The sequence below is a fragment of the Magnolia sinica genome, chromosome 1 (genome assembly GCF_029962835.1).
Source record: "Magnolia sinica isolate HGM2019 chromosome 1, MsV1, whole genome shotgun sequence".
Classification (NCBI taxonomy): domain Eukaryota; kingdom Viridiplantae; phylum Streptophyta; class Magnoliopsida; order Magnoliales; family Magnoliaceae; genus Magnolia; species Magnolia sinica.
In genome coordinates, this window is record NC_080573.1 from 121791653 (window position 1) to 121813813 (window position 22161).

General features: G+C 40.5%; 1 protein-coding gene across 1 annotated transcript; it reads left to right on the forward strand.

Moving 5' to 3' along the window:
* Positions 1–8044: 8044 nt before the first annotated feature.
* LOC131256387 (phospholipase D alpha 1-like) lies at positions 8045–18335 on the forward strand. The gene is made up of 3 exons (XM_058257314.1): positions 8045–8522; positions 14614–16510; positions 17581–18335. The coding sequence occupies exons 1-3, from the start codon at positions 8415–8417 to the stop codon at positions 18012–18014; spliced, it is 2439 nt and encodes an 812-aa protein (XP_058113297.1). The 5' UTR covers positions 8045–8414; the 3' UTR covers positions 18015–18335.
* The last annotated feature ends 3826 nt before the right edge of the window (positions 18336–22161 follow it).

A 22161-nucleotide genomic window follows, 5' to 3' on the forward strand; every position in this document is an offset into this window, starting at 1 on the left:
CGTTACAGTTGGTGACCAAGGCGGGCCGGGTTGAGCCCAGTTCGACTCGAATTGACTCATGTACACCCCTAATAACTTCAAGTAACGTGGTCCACTTTAGCCTTCGATATGCCTCCTTTTTTTAGCTCATGAACCAAAATGTGTCAAAGTAGATGAACGGCATTAGGGTTGGGCATCGGACCGAGTCGGATCAGATTCGGTCCAACTCGACCAAGTCCGAAATGTGCAAGGCCTTACCCGAACTCGTTTCGATCCGAGACTGAGTCCGTGTCATATGATTCGAACAGATCTGAACCCTTGTTGGCCTTAACCGATCCGAGTCCAATTCAGTCAGGAAAACCGAGTCGGATCGGATTGGACAGGGTTCGAATCCGTCCATTTCCCACTGTTTCCTATAGTGTGATCTACTTAATCACCGGATATACTTAAAACTTACTATCAACCCCTAAAATGATATGGAAAAGCTGATGGACGGTGTGGATAAACCAAAAAAAAAAATCAAATTGGTCCTACATAGTTTACTAAAAGGAAGCGGATGGGCTAGTGTACGTCACTCACACCAGCTATATATAGCTGTTGCAGGTACGTGTCGTGCCAAGACCAAAACTGGCGTTCCTCGAGCTCCGAGTTGTACAAACAGTTTAAAGGAAATCAAAATTACATGGGCCCCACAGTGATGTATTTATTATATCTACATTGTTCATCTATTTTTAGAGATCATTTTAGAGTATTATCCAAAAATTGAATCATATCCAAAGATCATCTAGACCACCCCAAGACTAGAAGCAGAAATAATGATTTTCACCGTTAAACAATTCGTAGGGCTACCATAACGTTTATTTTCCATCTATTTTCCATCCAATCCGTTCATAAGGTCAAAAAGACCTGAAGGAATATCATAACTTTACGAATTTTCCGCTTCTGCTCATACATTGGGTTAATATTAGGCTATAAATCTGATATTAGTCTATCTTTACTCATCAACACGCTATTTTGCAAAGCACCCAATTACTCTCTGTCAAGTCAGCAATCCCAATTTAGTGGTAAGTATTTGTTTTCTCTACATTCATCTTTCGACTTATTTTTGCTCACCCATGTAATTATTATACTTTAGTATTTTATTTTCAAGGCAAAAAAGAACCCATCGGGAAAGTCTTTCCAACTTTCACAAATCACTTGATATTGCACTTGTTAGTTGGTGGAATAGATGGTTGTACTCTCAACCAAGCTCTGCTATATCTTCAAGCAAGGGGCCAATGGTTTTGATTTGAATCAGACCAATTTGTTATATCATACATATAAATTTCGCACATGTACCACGTCATCAAATTCCAAACCAACAAATCCTGAAGAGTTTTTAATGATAAGCTTTAAATCCTCACTACTTCACGTAGGGTTGTACACAAATCGGGCTAGCCCGGGTAACTCGCTCGACTCGGCCCGACCCGGAACTGAGTTCGGGTCGGGACGGGCCATTTTCTTCAGCCCGAAACTGAGCTCGTGCCGGGACGGGCCATTTTCTTCAGCCTGAAACTGAGTTCGGGCCAAGTTCAAACATGTCCCAGTTCGGCCCAACTTGGTCCGAAACCCGACTCGGACTAACTCGGCCATATATATATATATATATATATAGTCATGCTCCCCTGCGCACCTACGCACACACGCACCTTTGCACACGTGCCATGGGTGTCTAATCTGAACGGTCCATGTGATGCGGAATCCCATAAAACCCCCTATGGGAAATTTTCACCCTGATCTAATATTCTGGTGGGCCATAGCAAAGAGAAATGCAAAGCAAGGGAGGAAACTGTTTTCATTTTTCATGGCCCACCAAAGTTTCATATCAAAGTAAAACTTGGGCCCGGGGGGTTTCAGGAGGTGCTGATTCACATGAACGGTTCAGATTTTGGATCCACATCACATATGATGGGTTCTCCAAAAAGTTCGTACGTAGTACGTACGAACTGGTTCGTAGGTGAGCGTTTTCGTATATATATATATATATATATATATATATATATATATATATATATATATATATATATATATATATATATATATATATATATATCCTTATTCTAATCATTTGAGATAGAGAAGTGAGAACATCATCTGTCCCTTTGTAGATGGAACAGGCCCGAAATTGGCCGGAACTCAGCCAACTGCTGACTGGGCTGAATTCGGACTGGACATGTTGGCCCGGTGACCAGGCCGGGCCGGGTTCGGGCTGGGTGTGGTTGGTGACCAGGGCGGGCCGGGTTGAGCCTAGTTCGACTCGGATCGACTCGTGTACACCCCTAACTTCAAGTAACGCAGTCCACTTTAGCCTTCGATCTGCCTCCTTTTTTTAGCTCATGAACCAAAATGTGCCAAAGTAGATGAACGGCATTAGGGCTGGGCATCGGACTGAGTCGGATCGGATTCGGTCCAACTCGACCAGGTCCGAAATGTGCAAGGCCTTACCCGAACTCGTTTCGATCCGAGACTAAGTCCGTGTCATATGATTCGAACAAATTTGAACCCTTGTTGGCCTTAACTGATCTGAGTCCAACTCAGTCAGGAAAACCGAGTCGGTTCGGATTGGACAGGGTTCGAATCCGTCCATTTCCCACTGTTTCCTATGGTGTGATCTACTTAATCACTGGACATACTTAAAACTTACTATCAACCCCTAAAATGATATGGAAAAGCTGATGGACAGTGTGGATAAACCAAAATAAAAAATAAAAAATCAAAGTGGTCCCACATAGTTTACTAAAAGGAAGCGGATGGGCTAGTGTACGTCACTCACACCAACTATATATAGCTGTTGCAGGTACGTGTCGTGCCAAGACCAGAACTGGCGTTCCTCGAGCTCTGAGTTGTACAAACAGTTTAAAGGAAATCAAAATTACATGGGCCCCATAGTGATGTATTTATTATATCTACACTGTTCATCTATTTTTAGAGATCATTTTAGAGTATTATCCAAAAAATGAATCGTATCCAAAGATCATCTAGACCACACTAAGAGTAGAAGAGGAAATAATGATTTTCACCGTTAAACAATTCATAGGGCTAGCATAATGTTTATTTTCTATCTATTTTCCATCCAATTCGTTAATAAGGTCAAAAAGACCTAAATGAAGAGGAAAAACAAATTTCATATTGATCCTTATCCAAAACTTCTGTGACCCCAAAAAGGGTTTCGATGGTATACGTTAATCCCCCACTGCCTTTTGCAGTGTGGTCCACCTGATTGTTAGATATATCTTACTTTTCGTCTCAAGCCTTAAGATGAGCTCATCAAATAGATAGACGGTTTGGATATAACATATACCTCATGATCAAACCCATAGCACTTGTTGTCGTGAGTACATAATGAAGTTTTTTATTTTTTTAATAAATTTATATATTTTCGTACTGTTGAATAGCTGTCATGATAACTCCCATCAGGTACTTGCCTTGGGGAATGGATTGGCTACTCCCCCTGCCATGGCTGGTGGTTCGTGCTCTGTGGCCCCACCATGATGTATGTGTTTCATCAATTCCGTTTATCCATTTTTAAAGATAATTTTATGTGCTGATCCAAAAAAATGAGAGGAATCTAAATCTCAGGTGGACCACACCACATGAAAACAATAGTGATTGGATATCCACCATTAAAATCCTCCTAAGGCCCACTATGCTATTTATTTGACATCCAATTTGTTGGTTAGGTCATACAGTACTAGATGAAGAGAAAAAACAAAGATTAGCTTGATCCAAAACTTTTATGGCCCCTAAAATATTTTTAATGGTTGACCCTCGTTCAACACTATTTCCTGTAATGTGGTCCACTTGAGATTTGGATATAACTCATTTTTGGACTCACATTATAAAATGATCAGTAAAAATATATGGAAAGCATGGATGAAGCAAATACATCATGGTGAGGCCCACATAGCACCGACCACTAGCCATTGGCCGGTGTCAGCGGGAGTACCTAATCTATTTCCCTTGTCTTGCCCTTCAAGCAAACTTTCACCTCCCTCTCTCTTCCTCTCCCATCGAGTACTTGCCTGCATGTCAAGTAACCCCTCTCTCTCTCTCTCTCTTTCTCTCTCTCTCCCTCTGCAGCTATGTAAAACCAATGTGAGATCTTAAAACCCATCCGAGTTCTTCTCAACACCCCTTTTTCCATTTTCATTTATATTTTTTATTTCTAAAAAATTACAAAAATTCCATTCCCTTTCTAATACCTAGTACTAATCTCTATTTTTTATCTCAAATGATATAATACTAATCTCTCTGTCTTCCTATCTCAAATGATCGTTTATATATAAAATAAAATAAAATAAAATACATACCATGCAGGGCTCGGATCGGATCCAAACGGATTGGATTTCGGATCAAGTTGGTTCGGAGCGGGACTTATCCGGATTCAACCGAAAATATTTTGGATCTGGATGGGGCTACCCGATCCTGACTGATAGTGACCGTCGTGTTCGAATCAAGTCGAATCGGGTTGGATCAGGTCAGATCCACCGGTTCAGGTCTGAAATGCCCAGCTCTAAACGGCATGGATCAATCATACAGATACCGCGGCCTCACAGAGCCCCTGACTTGACAGTCGGTCTGTACCTCTATCACGGTGGGTAGTATTCAATCCGCGCCCAACCTGAGGTGTGAGATGGCCTGATATTTCTTGTCAGGAGATCTAACCAGTGTTGCCCACCTAATGGAAAGATCAGATCTCACACGTGTCTCACAGTATGACACATGCTCCCCCGTGTAGACGTGCAAGGCTCCGAACGCGTGTGGAATTAGCAAACCTCCAACATGCTATATGCAGGGTACTGCATTGAAAATTAAGAACAGGGACCGGTGCTCTAGTTGGCGGTGCGGATGGGCTCCGGCCAAAATAACAGCCATGGAGGAACAGTTGAGGGAAACGGATCGACTACTCACCCCGCCACTAGCCAATGGCTAGTGGTCGGTGCTCTGTGGGACCATCATCTATGCCGTCCACCCATTCTTCCATATCATTTTATGTTATGAGACCAAAAATGAGGTTGATCCAAATCTCAAGTGGGCCGCACAGTATTGATTGAACGCTACCATTAAAAACTTCCGGGGGGCCACAAAAGTTTTGGATCAAGCTTTTATATATATATATATTTTTTTTCCCTTCATCCAATGGAAGCGGATTGGCTGGTGTACCACACACCAGCTATATAGCAGGTGTATTGACGTCAGCAAGTTTTGTAGGTCCCATCATGAGGTATGTGCTATATCCAAATCATTCATCCATTTTACGAGCTCATCGTAAGGCAGGAGATGAAAAATAAGACAGATCTAACTATCAATTGGACCACACTGAAAGAAACAGTGGGTGATTGAATGTCTGCCATTGAAACCCTTTTGGGGTTCACAGACGTTTTGGATCAATATGAAATTTGTTTTTCCTCTTCATCCAGGTCTTTGCGACCTTATGAACAGATTTGATGGAAAATAAACGTTATGGTGGGCCCTACGAAATTTTTAACGGTGAAAAACATTATCTCCACTACTATTTGTGGTGTGGTCCATTTGATCTTTGGATATGATTCATTTTTTGAATAGTACTCTAAAATGATTTCGAAAATTGAATGAACAGTGTGGATATACTAAATACATCATTGTGGGGCCATGTAACTTTGATCTCCTTTGAACCGTTAATACAACTAGAGTTCGAGGAGTATCAGCGCTTGTCTTCGCACGACACGTACCTACACCAGCCAATCCGCTTCCTTATCCAATTCTGCATGACCTAATCAACAGGTTAGATGTCAAATAACCATTACAGTGTGCCCCAGGAGGTTTTTAACGGTGGACGTTCAATCACTACTGTTTTCCTATGGTGTGCGGTCCACCTGAGATTTAGATCTACCTCAATTTTGAGATTAACCCTAAAATTATCTTTCAAAATAGATGGACGGCGTGGATAAAACACATACATCATGGTAGGGTCCGCATGGCACCGATAACTAGCCACCGGGATAGTGGCAGCGTCACCAGCCAAACCGCGTGCAGTTGTGAGTATACCGAATGTGGTCCCCCTGCCCTAACCGTCCGTGCGCAGGAAACTCAAAAAGGACAAAACACGAATCTCTTTGATTTGGATATACGGCTAATCCACCTGGGGTCCACCACGACGACGCCTTAGTTGTTTGCCACGTGTACAAATGAAAAGGATGCGGCTTCCGTGAATCTGCGGATCTACGGAGGCCGGTGGATCCCTGACTGTGGGCCAACTGTGATATACGTGCCTTAAATCCACGCCGTCCACCGGTTTTGAGAGAAAATTTTAGTGCATGGTTTAAAGCATTAAGTAGATCGAAATATCAGGTGAACCACACTACAGGACACTGTTTTGATTGAATACACACCATTAAACTATTCTTAGGGCCACCGGAAATTTTATTTTCCATCCAACCTGTTGATAAGGTCAAAAAGATCTGGATGAAGCGACCACACAAATATCAACTTGATACAAAGTTTTTGTGGCCCACAAGAAGATTTTAATGGTCAATTAACTGTGTTTACTTTTATGTGGTCTATCTGAAATTTGGATCTGCTTAATTTTTTTATTAATGCCTAAAATGATCATTTGAATCTGATGGGCGGCGTGGATTTAAGGAATATACACCATGGTAAGCCCATAGTCAGCGATCCACCGACCTGGGTACATCCGGGGATCAACGGAAGCCGCGTCCGAGTAAGGAACCGCGTACGAAGAGAAACGCTACGGCCATTCGCCGCTCGAGACACGTGTCCTGGGCAGAAAGCAAATGGCTGCGTGTGGGACCCGCGGTGATGGGAAGCGGATTGGCTGGTGGACCACAAACCACCGATGTGGCTGATGCGTTAACGTCACCAAGTTCTGTGGGTCCCATCACGAGATATGACTTATATCCAAACCGTCCGCTCACTTGGTTAGTTAGTCGTAAGGATTGAGCTGAAAAGTAAGACAGATCAAAAAATCAACTGGACCACACTGTAAAAAGCAGTGGATGATTGAACGCCTGCCATTGAAACCCTTTTAAGGTGATATAAATTTTCTATCAATATTATCCACGTCTGTGTGATCATATGAATAGATTGGATGGAAAGTGAATGTTACCATTTACCCTACCAATGTTTTAATGGTGAAAATCATTGTCCCACTATTATTTATGGTGTGGCCCATTTAAACCTTGAAAATTACTCTTTTTTTGGGATCAAGATGTAAAATGATATAGATAAATGAATGAACGGTGTAGATATGATAGATACATCATTGTACGGTCCACGTAACCTTGATATCCTGTGAACCGTTCGTACAACTCGGAGCTCGAGGAGTGTAAGCACTCGTCTTCGCACGACACGTACCCACACCAGGTAGGTTGCTGGTGTGTGGATTATTTAACATCAAAGCTCTGAGTGGGACACACCACAGGAGACTGCCTGGATGGAGACGCACACCATCAAAACCTTCCTCGGACACACGGCAGTCCTGGATTGTCGATGTGTTAGGTGCCATGGGGCCCAACGTGATGTATCTGTTTTATATATACGCCATCCGTCCGTTTTGCCAGCCTCATCTTAGGGCATGAACCCAAAAATGAGGTAGATCCCATACTCAAATGGACCGTACCACCAGAAACAATAGTGAATGAATGCTCGCCGTTAAAAAATTATCGGACGTCACAAAATCTTTGGATCGGGCTGGTATTTGTGTCTATGCATAATTTAGGTCTGACAGACGTTATGAACAGGTTGGATGATAAATAAATATTACCATGGTCCCAAAAAGGTTTCAACGGTAGGTGTATTGTCCAAAATGATACCTGTGGTGTGGTCCACCTGATCTACGGTTCCAAACCGAACCGGCGAATCGCTGGCACAAATGTCAATGACATTGGTTTTTATTTTGTACTTTTGTCCACGTAGGCTACGTGGACGGTTCATATCATCCGATTCAAACAGCCACAGCGGCGCATCAAAGGGTTTTTTAGTCAAGCGAGACGGACCTCAGGTGCGATTGACACGAAGCGTCCGCCGATCTCTTCGTCCCTTTCATCTCCTTCCCTGGGCTTCTATAAAAAAACATCAAAACTCTTCTCTCTCTCATTCCTTCCTTTTCCATATCTCTTGCATTTCTCCCAGGGAAGATCGCATCAGATCTTCTTCTCCATCCATTTCCGTCGCTTCTATATTTATTTCTCGCAGACGGTCAGATCTCTTTCTTCTACTTCAGATCTCTTAACGTGAGACTCTCCGTAGAGCTTAGCATCAGATTCCCTCTCCAAACGTATATTCATCGTCCTTTCAAATCTCTTTATTCGAGTTCAGATCTCTTGATAATACTCTCTACAAGAGTCTCAGATCTCGTTATTCCTGTTCGATCGCTTCCCGAATTCCTCTGATCTGAGATGGCGCAGATCCTGCTGCATGGAACGCTCCACGCGACGGTCTTCGAGGCCGATGGACTCTCGAATCCCGGCAGAACTACCGGAGCAGCACCGAAGTTCTTTCGGAAGGTATACTAGTCTTCACTAGAGTCGAAAGGATCGAAAGAAGGAAAAGGACTAGTTTTCATGTTTTGAATTATGATTTTAGGTTTTCAATATATTTCATTTCTATCCTTTGAGATTGATAGGAAGGATCAGGATTTCGACAGCATTTGGAGATATTTTATGAAAAGTGTATTGATTTTTGCAAATTTAAATGCATCGATACTTACAAATCCAATTGGGTAATTTATTTTTTTTTCTAAGGAAAGGATCTTATGCTAGTTGTCTCTTTCTGGAAAGTATTTCATTGCGTCTGTATACTTGGATCTTGATTCATCTTCAATCATGGTTATGAAAAATATTGTAGATGATCTGCTTGAAAAACGTTTTCATTTTGATTATCCAAAGATACTGAAAGTGAATGCGTGTAACGTTTGGGAAGGACATTGTAGAGCATTTCAAGATTCTTGAAAAACTGGCTGAAGATTTTTCTTTTCCTAGACTTCGTTTCTTTTCAACATTCTGAGCCTATTTGAGATTCTAGATTTCATTATTTTCTTGTAGAACCTTTCCAAGTCGAATCAGTTGGGCTGGATTTGTAGTAGCGAGTCCCTACTCTGTTTCCTTAATAAACGGGAATTATAGGATCCTTTGCAGCCTGTAGAGATGTGGTGTACTAGGACCTTGATCCGTACAAGTGTAACCATGTTTCGGTGGTCTAGACTTTTGATCTGATGGGCCCACCACTATGAAAGACTGTGCTCTGAAAATCTCATGCTAAGACAATCCTAACCCTTCAATTGGTGGCCTGCTAGAAGATGGTTATAAGAAAAGGAAAAAACAGCAATGGTACACAACTCCACATTCAATGTAAAAAATACCAGAGATTGGATTCCCCAGTATCACCCAATCTAGAGATTATCTGGAGTGTGGTCTGGCCAGCAATCAATTATGCAGATCAGTAGTGGTAGATTAGGGTCTTTTGGATGCATGTAAGTTTTTAAGTTGTGACTTTCATGTGTAAGTTACTTACATGCTTGGTGTGCCGTAAAGGCCGTTGCGTAAAGGTAACGGTGGCAACCGTTACACGTTGCGGGGTTGTAATGGCCGTAACAGCCGTTATGGAAAAAAAATGACATGTAATTGCCGTTAACAGCACGTTACATCCCCTATAAAGGCCATAACATCCTCGTAATTGTCTGTTATGAGGCAAATATAAGTTTTCCATACTTTTTAATCAACATTACGGAGCAAATACAGGTTATTCAGGATTTTTTCCTCAATTAAAAAAGAAACCGTAATGGCCATTACGGCGGCCATAACAGCCGTCATGACCCGCATCGTAAAGGTAATGGTGGTGGCCGTTACGGCTACCGTTACCATTACAAAACACCTTGTTTACATGCTACCTATTTGCATGTATGTTGTGAGCCACTTACAAGTAAATAAATTGTTTTTTATTTTTAGCAACTTCTAAATTGTTTATGGGTAAAAATTGTTTATTCACATTAAAGAAAGCTTGGAGTAGTGAGTCACTCCAAAATCTTCAAATCAAATAATAAAAAGTTTGGCATAAGATTTGCCACTGAGTTAAGCCCATTTAGATAAATCTTTGTATTGATTCTTAGTGGCTTACAAATTCAAAATACTAGTAATGTGGAGCGGCTATCTAATATAAGCAACAAGCAAATTAATAATAGTAATAATAATAACTCCAAACATAAATTTAATTACTATAGTCTATTACAAACAAATAAAGTACGTCAATGAAAATATTACACACTCTTGAGTACCAAACGTTGCATGTTATCTGAGTGTTAAAAAAGGAGAAAAACATTGATACACTGGTGGAGTGTGATGATGATGTGCAGGGCCACGAGCACTTATAAATTATTTAGATATTACACACATTACATACAAGTAACCAGATTAAACCATCCAAATTATGTTAACCAATAACGAGTGTAGATGTGTCATGAAATGAAAATGAAGCTTATCTGCTCATCTCACTGTTGAATTGGTGGAAATTTATTGGATGGTTAAAAGTGAAAAAATCCAATGGTTCTATTTCCATGAACAAGTGTCCACGAATCACATGTAGCCTAAGTATCATATAACCCTGTGGTTCACAGTGTCATATGCATGAGACCGTATGATCCAAAGCTCTATGGGGTCCACCGATATGTTTGCATGAAATCCACTCCATCCAACAGTTTCGCTAGCTCATGCTAGGATAGGAGACAAAAAATGAGGCAGATCCAAGACCCAAGTAGGCTACACCATTATAAACAATGGGGAAGCAAATGCCAACCATTGAAACCTTCCTAGAGCCCATGCCCTTTTTATTTTTAGTCCAAGTAATACGTTAGGTGGTTCTCACCAGGATGAAGGGAAAACACAAATATCATCTCGCTCCAAAATTTCTATGGGCCACAATAGGGTTCCAATGGTGGGTGTTCAATCCCCACTGTTTCTCATGGTGTGGCCCAAGTTTTGGATTGGCATCATTTCTGGGCTCACGTTCTAAAATGATATGCTAGAACTGATAGGTGGAGTGGATGTTAGTTAGACATTGTGGTGGGCCCCAAACCGCTTTGGGACACACGGCCTTTTCCATCAGGGCTACATGCAACTCATGCTGCCCATCTTCTTCCAAACCCTCTCTCATCACAACCCTCTTAAAAAGAAAAGAAAAACGCAATAGAAGGAAAGGGGCCGGAAGGGGGTTACTTGAATTGGGAGGTCACCGGAAGGGACAAAGACAATAGAGCTTGCCAGAAAGTCGTTGGAAGGGACAGAGACGGTGGGGCTCATTGGAAAGGGGCCAGAGGGGACAATGACAGGAGCTCACCGGTAGCAAGAAGCTCGAGCTTTTGAGAAAGACGGTGTTTCTCCTCCACCTGTAGCAATTTCATAAAACAATGACCGTTGGGTTGTAGGTCTCTTACCTGTAGGTAGTATTCGAAATATCGGTATCACATCACGTATCACACCCTTGAGTTACAAATACATATTAGTTATCGCATGTGATATATCTATTATATCACGTAATGTATCACTGTTGTTGGAAACATTGGGAAATTGGTCGAATTTTTCAATGGAACTTCAGTGATTGTTAAAAAGGAATCAATATACACTTATAAATCAAACATTATAGAAAAAAATACACATAATAGGTTTTTTTTTGTATGGAGTCCTAATCTATATGTTGTCTAACTGAATTGATGCAAGTATATTCAAAGTCTATTCATATAATTTATAAATCTAAGAAAACACGTGGAAACACAAGCAATACATTGAAAAGCAAAAGAAGAATCACTAGATCAGGTTACAGGTTACAGGTTACGTACATGTTTGATTTTATGTTTGGATACAAAGATTGCAACTGATTTGTGAGAAATTGGGAAATTTTGATTTTTTTCAATTTTCCACAACTCGGCCCATCTTCTCTAAATCTCGAAATCAAAGCTCAGCATGAAAGAACTCCTGAGTACTTGAAGATGTCAGATCCGGAAGTATCATGTAGAATGATTTGATGGTAAAGTTACCTGATGTAGATGTGGTACAAACCAAGGAATCCTTAGAATTCGAGACAGGCTGGCTGGTTTGAAGATGCACCAATAACTTAGCATATTCCTCCACCTCCGACTTTTCTTCCTACCGACTTTTGTTTCCGGTTTCACCATTGAAAATATCACATAGTTTCAAGGGCAAAATGGTGTAAATATGGGCTATATAGGTCGATACAACCTGCAACTAGAACTATCCGATCTGTCCTATTAGAAACCCCAACAAATCAGAAGATTTCATGTGAAATGTACAATATTAAGCTGACAATTAAAGAAGATATTTCAACAATTTCATTAGGTGTCTTTTCAATCTGTTTTTTTTTTTTTTTTTAATAATTTTTTTTAAGGGCATGCTTGGATGCGCCATCGAATTGAATTGCAGTAATTAGCATGTAAAGTGTAAATTTACCACAGTGTGATTTGCTTCCATGGCATTCGTATTGAGGATCTGGACTCCAAATTGCATGTCGTATGTTATTTTCAAGTTGACCTTCCAAATAAATTCAGCCTTCTGAAAAAAATTGATACTTGAAAGATACATAACTGCAATTTGAGACTTCTAAGTCCACATGAATATTAGGAAACGTTGTTAACCTTTTTCACTTCCTCTTGGTTAAATGAATGTTCCTAAGTGAATTCATTTGCGCATCCAAATGCTGCCTAAAATTGAATAGGAGATAGGAAGGAGCTTTGCGAGCATTAATTAAGCATGGTGCTCTCTTTTCTGATTATTTGTCTGTGCCTGTATTGTAAATATGCAAAGTTTGCAGATCTGGCTAGGCTCACAAACTCCTGTGATTTTTGATTTTTTTTTTCTCAATTTTGAAGACCTCACAAATTGCTAATGTTTAAAGTTTTTGTTGTAATCTGTGACTTTTGCTTGAGACCTGTACAAAATTGTGAAGGATGCCTTAGAAATGAGAGCAAAAGGGTAGAGAGTGTTTCTCAAGGGCTACATTGTTAGTCTTCGAGTGAGCTGTCAATGGTTCAAAGCTTAAGGATTGTAATCTTGACTTTCTTGGGATCTAGCCGGGTTGCCACCTTAGTGGCTCTGCGTTGTAGCTGTTGTTTCTTTTCTTTAGCTTTCTTTTAATATAATTTTTCGTTATCTCTCAAGAAAAAAAATAAAATTGTGAAGGATAGAAAGAAGAACTGCTATTATATTTTTTGAATTTGTTAATTTCTGGCCATGATGTCTTCTGGCTTTTGTTTGGTATTTTTTATATGATAGGCTTTGATATTTTTCTTATTGTGAAATGCTGGAGGTCAGAAAATGTGGGCAAGAACCTTCAATTGTTTAAGAATATGTTAACATTTTGTTAGTCCTGAGCTTTGTATCATAAATTATTTGTAATGAAGAATTTTGTTCTTTTTTCAGCTTCAAAGTTGTAAATTTTTGTATTTTTCTTAGTACCATGCCTTCTGTATTTACTGTTTTATATTTCCAAGGCACTTTTTGTTTCTTTTACATATTTCTCTACATTTCCTCTTTTCATGGAAAATTTTTATCACCATGCCTAAAACTTAGATTTGATTTTTGAAGATTGATAAACGTTTGAAAAGTCTCCTTGTATATCTGGGAATAGTTGGAAACTTGCACTGTTGTTTTGCTTTCTATTTTTCTTTATCTGTCAATCCATATGCCTTAATAAGCATGCAAATGGAATATCTCTGCAATTTTCTAATGTAAAATGCTTTTTTGCTGAGTTCTAATTTTCTGAAGAACAGTTTTATCTGAACTGAGCTTAGTCTATGATATGTAATGAGATTTATATCCAAGAATTCATTATTTTTTTTCTTGTTTCCTTTTTTGTTTTAGTTTTTTGGTTTTTTTTTTTGTTTTTGTTTTTGTTTTTGGACTCTAAAGTCATTTAATAAATTATAGCATTATTTAGTGTCCAATAGAAATTTCCCTGCATTTTTCTCTCGTAACCCATGACATTATTTTCTTGTTCTGAGCTTTATTCTGTTTCTTTCAAAAAAATCTATAGCAGACATGATTTACATATTTTCTTTTAATCCATTTTGTTATATTTGTTTTACTCCAAATCTTGATTTTGTTTTCTCACTGGAAATTTGGAGACTGAAACAGTACCGAAGGGAACATTTGAGAGAGGAATTTCTTGGATCAAGAGAGTGTGTTGTTGCCAACCTATGGTCTTCTTATCTTAATTTGACACTAACTTCATCAGTTTCTTGCTGAGGCGCTGTTTGGAATGGCACTGGAATGCAGGCAGATCATTATGTCCACCACTTTGAATGTGATTGTGATTATAAATGGTCCTGCCTGTCATTATCACATTCATATTTCAGGGTGCTTATAGCGGACAGAAGCATTTTGTGCATCTTGCCATTCACAATTTGCAGGATTGCTGAATGCCTCTACCCTGCAGAATGCAGCTGGGTCAGATCTCATCCTCATTCTGGGTTCTCCAAACAAGCCCCTACTCTTTTTTCACTTTTCTTTCTTTCTTTCTTTTTATTATTATTATTATTATTATTATTATTATTATTATTCTCGTATTTTACACCATCAATCCCTTTTGTAGCTTGTAGAAAACATTGAGGAGACTGTTGGTATTGGCAAGGGGACAACAAAGGTCTATGCGACTATTGATCTGGAAAAGGCTAGAGTTGGCCGCACCCGAATCCTTGAAAACGAACCTGTTAACCCCCGCTGGTATGAATCATTTCACATCTACTGTGCCCATATGGCCGCTTATGTTATCTTCACTGTCAAAGATGATAATCCAATCGGAGCAACATTGATTGGAAGAGCTCGTGTACCTGTCTCGGAACTCCTAAATGGCGAGGAAGTGGATAGATGGGTGGATATTTGCGACAAAGACCACCAGCCTGTAGGAAGTTCTAGGATTCATGTGAAACTGCAATATTTTGATATTTCACAGGACCGTAACTGGGGACGGGGAATCAGAAGTCCTAAATTCCCTGGTGTCCCTTACACATTCTTTCCACAAAGACAGGGATGCAAAGTCACGCTGTATCATGATGCCCACCTGCCGGATAATTTCATCCCGAAAATCCCTATGTCCGGTGGGAAGTACCGCGAGCCACACCGATGTTGGGAGGATATATTTGATGCAATCACTAATGCAAGACACTTGGTTTACATCACCGGATGGTCCGTATACACTGAGATCTGCTTGAGAAGGGATTTGAAGAGGCAAAAGCCAGGAGGAGACATAACTATTGGTGAGCTCCTCAAGAAGAAGGCCAGTGAAGGTGTTAGGGTTCTGATGCTCGTCTGGGATGACAGGACCTCTGTGGGTTTACTGAAGAAGGATGGATTGATGTGTACCCATGATGAAGAAACCGAAAATTACTTCCATGGTACAGACGTGCACTGTTGTTTGTGTCCCCGTAATCCGGATGATGGAGGGAGCATAGTTCAGGACTTGCAGATCTCTACCATGTTCACTCATCATCAGAAGATTGTTGTGGTGGACAGCGAGATGCCAAACAGAGGATCACAGCAGAGGAGGATCGTGAGTTTCGTCGGGGGTCTTGATCTTTGTGATGGGAGATATGATACACCATTCCATTCTATTTTCAGGACTCTGGACACAGCTCATCATGTTGATTTCCACCAGCCCAACTGTCCAGGTGCTTTGATCACGAAAGGCGGCCCAAGGGAACCCTGGCATGACATTCATTCCCAGCTGGAAGGACCCATAGCTTGGGATGTCTTATTCAATTTTGAACAGAGATGGAGGAAGCAGGGCAGGAAAGATCTGCTAGTTCAGCTCAGAGACCTATCAGATATCATCATCCCGCCTTCTCCTGTTATGTTCCCTAGCGACAGTGAAACATGGAATGTTCAGCTTTTCCGTTCGATTGATGGAGGAGCTGCATTTGGGTTCCCAGAGACACCTGAGGAGGCAGCTCGAGCTGGGCTAGTTAGTGGGAAGGATAACATCATTGACCGGAGCATTCAAGATGCTTATATACATGCCATTCGTCGAGCGAAGGATTTCATCTACATCGAAAACCAGTATTTCCTTGGTAGTTCGTTCGGGTGGAAAGCAGATGACATCAAGGTTGAGGATATTGGTGCGTTGCATCTCATTCCAAAGGAACTTTCACTGAAGATTGTCAGTAAAATAGAGGCAGGAGAGAGGTTCACCGTCTATGTTGTGGTTCCAATGTGGCCAGAGGGGGTGCCAGAAAGCGCGTCAGTGCAGGCAATATTAGATTGGCAGAGGAGGACAATGGAGATGATGTATACTGACGTTGTTCAGGCTCTCCATGCGAAGGGGCTTGAGGCGAATCCCAAAGAATATTTGACGTTTTTCTGCCTTGCAAATCGGGAGGTGAAGAAGGAAGGTGAGTACACACCTCAGGAGGAACCGGAGCCCGATTCAGATTATCAAAGAGCTCAGCAGGCCAGGCGGTTCATGATCTATGTTCATTCCAAGATGATGATAGGTAAGAAATTTCATTGGCTTTGAATTCCGGAGCGATGTCTGAAAAACTTGGAATCTAGTCAGAAATCAGTCTGTTGATTAGGGATATCATAGGGCCCATGCATGGGATTGAGATTCCAAACTGGTCGGACCACAGTTGCCAGGTTGGACTATTTCCAAATCTTGGTCTTTCTTGGTCCAGGCCTGGCCCATTGACACCCTTCCAAGGTTGGCAATGACCAGATTCTGGTCAGGTCAAGGTCAGCCCAAGCCCATTCCATTTACTGTGCATTCCCAGAATCCAGTCCCAAGCCCAACCAGATTACTGAACATTTAAAAATCCAGGCTCAAGCCCAACCAGTTTACTAGAAGTCCCAGAATCCTGACCCGACTTCGACCCATGCTGTTCTCATTATGAGGTTATCAGACATGATCAGCGAGTGTGTACTCAGTCCACCCATCCCAACCTGAACTGACACACTTAACAGCCCCACCCCAATAATAATTATAACAACAACAACATTGGGAAGGCTGGAGCTTGAAACCTGCATTTATCCCTACTCCAATGAAGCAAGCACACTTTTTGTACAATGCTCACTTATTTATGCATAAACATAATATATGGGCAGTTCAGGCAAGGGTCAAACACACTTTTGCTTGCTTGCGCCCAACCCTAGACCGATGAAGTCAGCCCAAACCTGCCCTTTATCTTTATGCCTTGTTACTTCTTATTGCCTCTCTTTCAGTTACTTTTTAAACTTGCTATGGGTTTGTGATTTCACAAGTTGGGCCAGGCTTTGAATACCATGTCAAGCCTTTGATCCTGTTATAGTACAGGAACTTTTTTTTTGTGATTGATTCAGTGGGAAATTTTGGAAAAAGGAAGACTTGAGTCTGATTCAAGTTCTAGAACAGTTAGCATTCATAGTATATGAACAGATTCTGCATGAATCATATAATTGTCAGGAAGGAAATCTAATTACTCCTTTTAACTCATAGACAGATTTGCTCACTGAGTCAGGTCATCTCAGTGAGTCAATCTGTTTTAAATTTTGGCATTGTTTTTTGAACTCTGATTTATGGTGGTTGCAGTCGATGATGAATACATAATAGTTGGGTCGGCAAACATCAACCAGCGATCGATGGATGGTGCGAGGGACACTGAGATAGCCATGGGAGCTTACCAGCCATACCACCTAGCAACCAGGCAGCCAGCCCACGGACAGATCCATGGCTTCCGGATGGAATTGTGGTATGAGCACCTAGGCATGATCGATGAAACATTCCGCCAGCCGCAGAGCGTGGAGTGCGTGCGGAAGGTGAACAAGGTCGCCGATAAGTACTGGGATCTCTATGTAAGTGAGTCACTTGACCGTGACCTGCCGGGCCACCTAGTGAGCTACCCGATCGGAGTCACGAGCGAAGGACAGGTCTCGGAGATGCCAGGGACGGAGTTCTTTCCAGACACAAAGGCCCGTGTTCTAGGGGCCAAGTCTGACTATATGCCACCAATCCTCACCACATAAATGCAGCTACTGACATTGAATAATCTTTTCTTCTTGTCATTCTCATTCACTACCATCTCCCTCTCTCTTCTTCTTCTTCTTCTTCGTTTTTTCCTTTCTTCTTTCTTTCTGTAGTAGTAGTCATTTGGGATTGGGGAATAAAATTGCATCCTTATGTCTAATGCTGGACCTGTTGTGAACAAGGCAGCTTCTTATTGCAGCAATGTCAGTCTTTGAGTGTTTCTTTTGTACTCTGAGACTGATTCGTGTCTTGCTGATGTGAAGATGTGTATTTGAATTATCTGCTTCTGGATTAGTAATTCAGGTATTCTTTTAGAGCAAGCTTTGCCAAGCATCACTGCGGAGGTTGGTGCCCCATTTCAATAGCATTCATGAACATTTTGCTCCCCTTTTTCCCCTTCATTTAAAAAAAAAAAACCAAAAGAGGAAGTACCATGGCTTTCCATGCCCAATCGTTCGGTTACAATACCATCGCCAACCATAAGTTCAGAATTCTGTGATAGTGAACAACTTCATGCTGTTAGCACGGCCCAGAGTTTTGGACCTTTCACCTTTCATACAGAGAGAGAGCCTACCATGGCACCGAAAATCACTCAGGTCAAGTCCATCTGCCCTTTTCCTCCCCCATTGTTTTGAAGTCTGGATTACCATCACCATGATCTAAGCCTTTATCCTAACCAATTGGTATCAGCTAAATGAATGTTGTCCTGCCCTTCCTCTCTACTAAGGACCATGTCCTCATCTAAACCATTGGTCAAGTTGTTTCTCACTGGCTTCCCCCGTCTTTTGAGCCTTCCCACCAAGTTAGAGCCTTCAACTTCAACCAACTTACTCCTAACCAGTGTGGTTCTTGGTCCTACATATTGCCAAACCACTTTAGTGTACTTCATTTTATTACCTGTTGGTGGTGGTGCTGCTTCTAAATTGGTTTAAATATATTGATTTCTAGTTCTACCCTTTGTCTTGCCACTAATCAATGTTGACATCCTCATTTTAGCTATGGTCATCCTATGAATTTATTTTTCTTTAATTGTCCAACATTCTATCTCACAAGTAAAGCATCATTGGTCTTATAGCTATCCCATAAAACTCCTTCAATTTAATTAAAGTATGTATACATGCAACAAAATGAAATTGAGTGTGGTAACTTGATTGTCAGTGCCATTCACTTGTAAGAGAACACATTGTGGGCATGGGAAGTGGATTGCAAGATGGAGAAAAATATATTATATAAGCTAACTTTCCAAATGTCAGATTGATTTGATGTTTCTAACATGCAATTAACATGAATTTATTTGTTGAATTTGGACGACCAACTGTTTTCATCTGACCATCTATTAAATATCCACCAATGAGCCAGTTGAAAAAATTAAATGAATACAATTTTTGAATGATATTCATCTTAACATAAAACTATGATTTAATTTCAGTTCATTGTCTTGCACGTAGGTAAGGTGTCCACATGATTTCCTATTACGATATTGCATTCATTTTTATTTATTTTTTGGCATGGCCCAACGGTGGAAAGGCCCTGCTGACCATTATTGCTGAAACATGGCCCACTTGTACAATGCTTGCATATAGCATCTAGTCTATACCTACTAATTAATGCTTGTCTTTAATGGAGCTTCCAAGTTATTTGCTAGAGAAGGTTGGTGACTCCGCCGAACAGGTCGTGATACACATTCATCCAGTCGGCCCCATCATACAACTCACATTTGCAGAATGATAGTGATCACTGATCGAGTGAAAATTTCCCATGCTGCCCATCTAAGAAGGAACCTTTTAGATGAACCCCATGGATCATCACATGGCAGGCAGAATGGCAAATGTCTCTAGTATATCTCTTTCGAAATGAAATTTGTGGAGGTAGGAGATCGAGATACCAAGAATAAAAAAGTCGGCCACAATAAGAGTCCAAGCATCCATCGAGAAGGTACTAGAATGGAAAATACCAGTGACTCAGTTGGGGAAACAAATGCTGTTAATTGAGAACAATTTTTTTTTAACTCAATTTACTAAAAAATGTGATATTTTAGAAAATGAAATTAGATATCCAAACACTGTCACCAAGGATCTGCCATCGTACATATAATGTTACTTTATTTTTTGATTTATACCTCATCTAAAGTGGGACCCACCTTTGATTGCCCATATCCATAAAATTTACTTTAATATGATGCTCCTAACCATCTAATCAATGGTGGGAAAATGGATGGTTTGAATTGATTATAATATAAAAGGGCATATAAATTGTGGATAGCCATCTTATCAGTGGATAAAAACTAGATGGTCCATATTGGTTCTAGTAAAGAAATGTTTGATCAGTGATCTAGATGGTCCATCGTGCGGGGCCAACCATTGATTGTGTATCTCTCAAAAGACACTTTGATCTAATAAATCTAACCATCTGATTATTAGTTAGGAATTAGATGGTCTATATTGAGTACCTTATAAGGCCTTGTCATTAATATGAAATGTCCATTATGTGGGGCCCACATAATGGATGGTTCACATTAAAGGTTGGCCCTTAATGATGAATGACACACATCCGGGTGAGCTTGCGTGATGGATGGAACACTTCTAAGGTGGGACCCACATGATGGATGGTTGCTGTCAAAAGTAAGCTTCACATGATGGGCAATAGACATTGAAGGTGGCCTCACATGATGTATGACCCCTCATCAAGGTGAGTCCCACATAATGGATGGTCCACATTAAAGGTCAACTATAATAATGAATGGCTCCCATCCAAGACAGGCCTGCATGATAAACGGCCTACTTTGAACATGGGGCTCAAATGATGGCCCAAATGATGGACGGTCCACATCAAAGGTGGGCTCCACATGATAGACAATGGCCATTGAAGGTGGGTTCACATTATGGACAATTAACATTGATAGTAGGCCCCATATAATGGATGTCCCACATCAAGGTAGGCCTCACGTAATGGGTAATATAGGTCAAAGGTCGACCCCAATTGTGATGAACGGCCTACATCCAAGGCGGGCCTTGCATAATGGATGGTCTACATTCAATGTCCAACATAATGGACAACCCACATCCAAGGTGGCCCCATATGATGAATAACCCTCATCAAAGGTAGGGCTTATAAGGTGGATGGTCCATATTGACACTAAGCCCACAAGATGGACAATTCGCATTGAAGACACGGCCAAGGTGGCTCCAACATGATGAACGATCGACATTGAAGGTTCGCCCCTACATAATGGATGGTAGTTATTAAGGGTGAACTTCACATGAATAAGTAAAAACTTGAAATTATTTGAACTAAATATATTTTTATTTTATTTTTTAAGGAAGAGAAAAGAGAGCGGAAAAAGAAAAATTAATGAAAGAGATTTAAAATTTATTAATTTAATATTGGAACCAAATAAAGTTTTCTACTTTTAGCCAATAAGATTGATTAAGAATGATATACACGAAACATAATCATATATTAGTAAAAGTTAAAAACCAAAATCATCTACTTAATATATAAATAACTTAAGCAAAACAGCTTACAATCTAAACAAGCAAATAGATGAGCAACATTTAAGAAATATTTGGAAGTTGCATACTACGGATATCTTGGATTTTCGCCGCCCTACTTTGTGCATGATTAACCTTAAGCATGCTACAAATTAATCATGCGTGGTATTGCAGATAAATAATCTTAATCTTATAATATTAATATAAAAGTTAAGCATGCTACAAATTAATAAAAAGTGTAGATAAATTGTCCACCGGTGATGACATTCCCTTTTTATCATCGAGCGTGGCTATACACGTCCCCCTTTTTTTTTTCCCTCAATTTTTTCTCCTCCTAAAGTCTCTCCTTCCTCCTGTTTCTCTTCCTTTCTCTCCAATGGCAATTCTCACGCCCGAACTTTCACAAGAAAGATTGTTTAAAATAAAATAAAATATAATAGCCTTTTTAGTTTAATGGATGGTCATGCATGAATGAAATAGCCCTTGTCTTCCTATTATTATAATAGAGGAGTTGGTCTGCCAGGTCATGACACTTGATACACGAGCGTTTACGCTCCCAATCCCGGAAGCGCCCAAATCCCACCAAAACTCTGGCTGCTAAAGCTTGATGCACAGGAGCCTATAAATGTACACGTGGCATATATTTACTGACTAA

Bases quoted from the DNA above. Each gene is read 5' to 3' on its own strand.
- LOC131256387 (XM_058257314.1), top strand. From the start codon at position 8,415: ATGGCGCAGATCCTGCTGCATGGAACGCTCCACGCGACGGTCTTCGAG. The intron at 8,523-14,613 runs GTATACTAGTCT...TCCCTTTTGTAG, and splicing joins CACCGAAGTTCTTTCGGAAG to CTTGTAGAAAACATTGAGGA. The intron at 16,511-17,580 runs GTAAGAAATTTC...TGGTGGTTGCAG, and splicing joins TCATTCCAAGATGATGATAG to TCGATGATGAATACATAATA.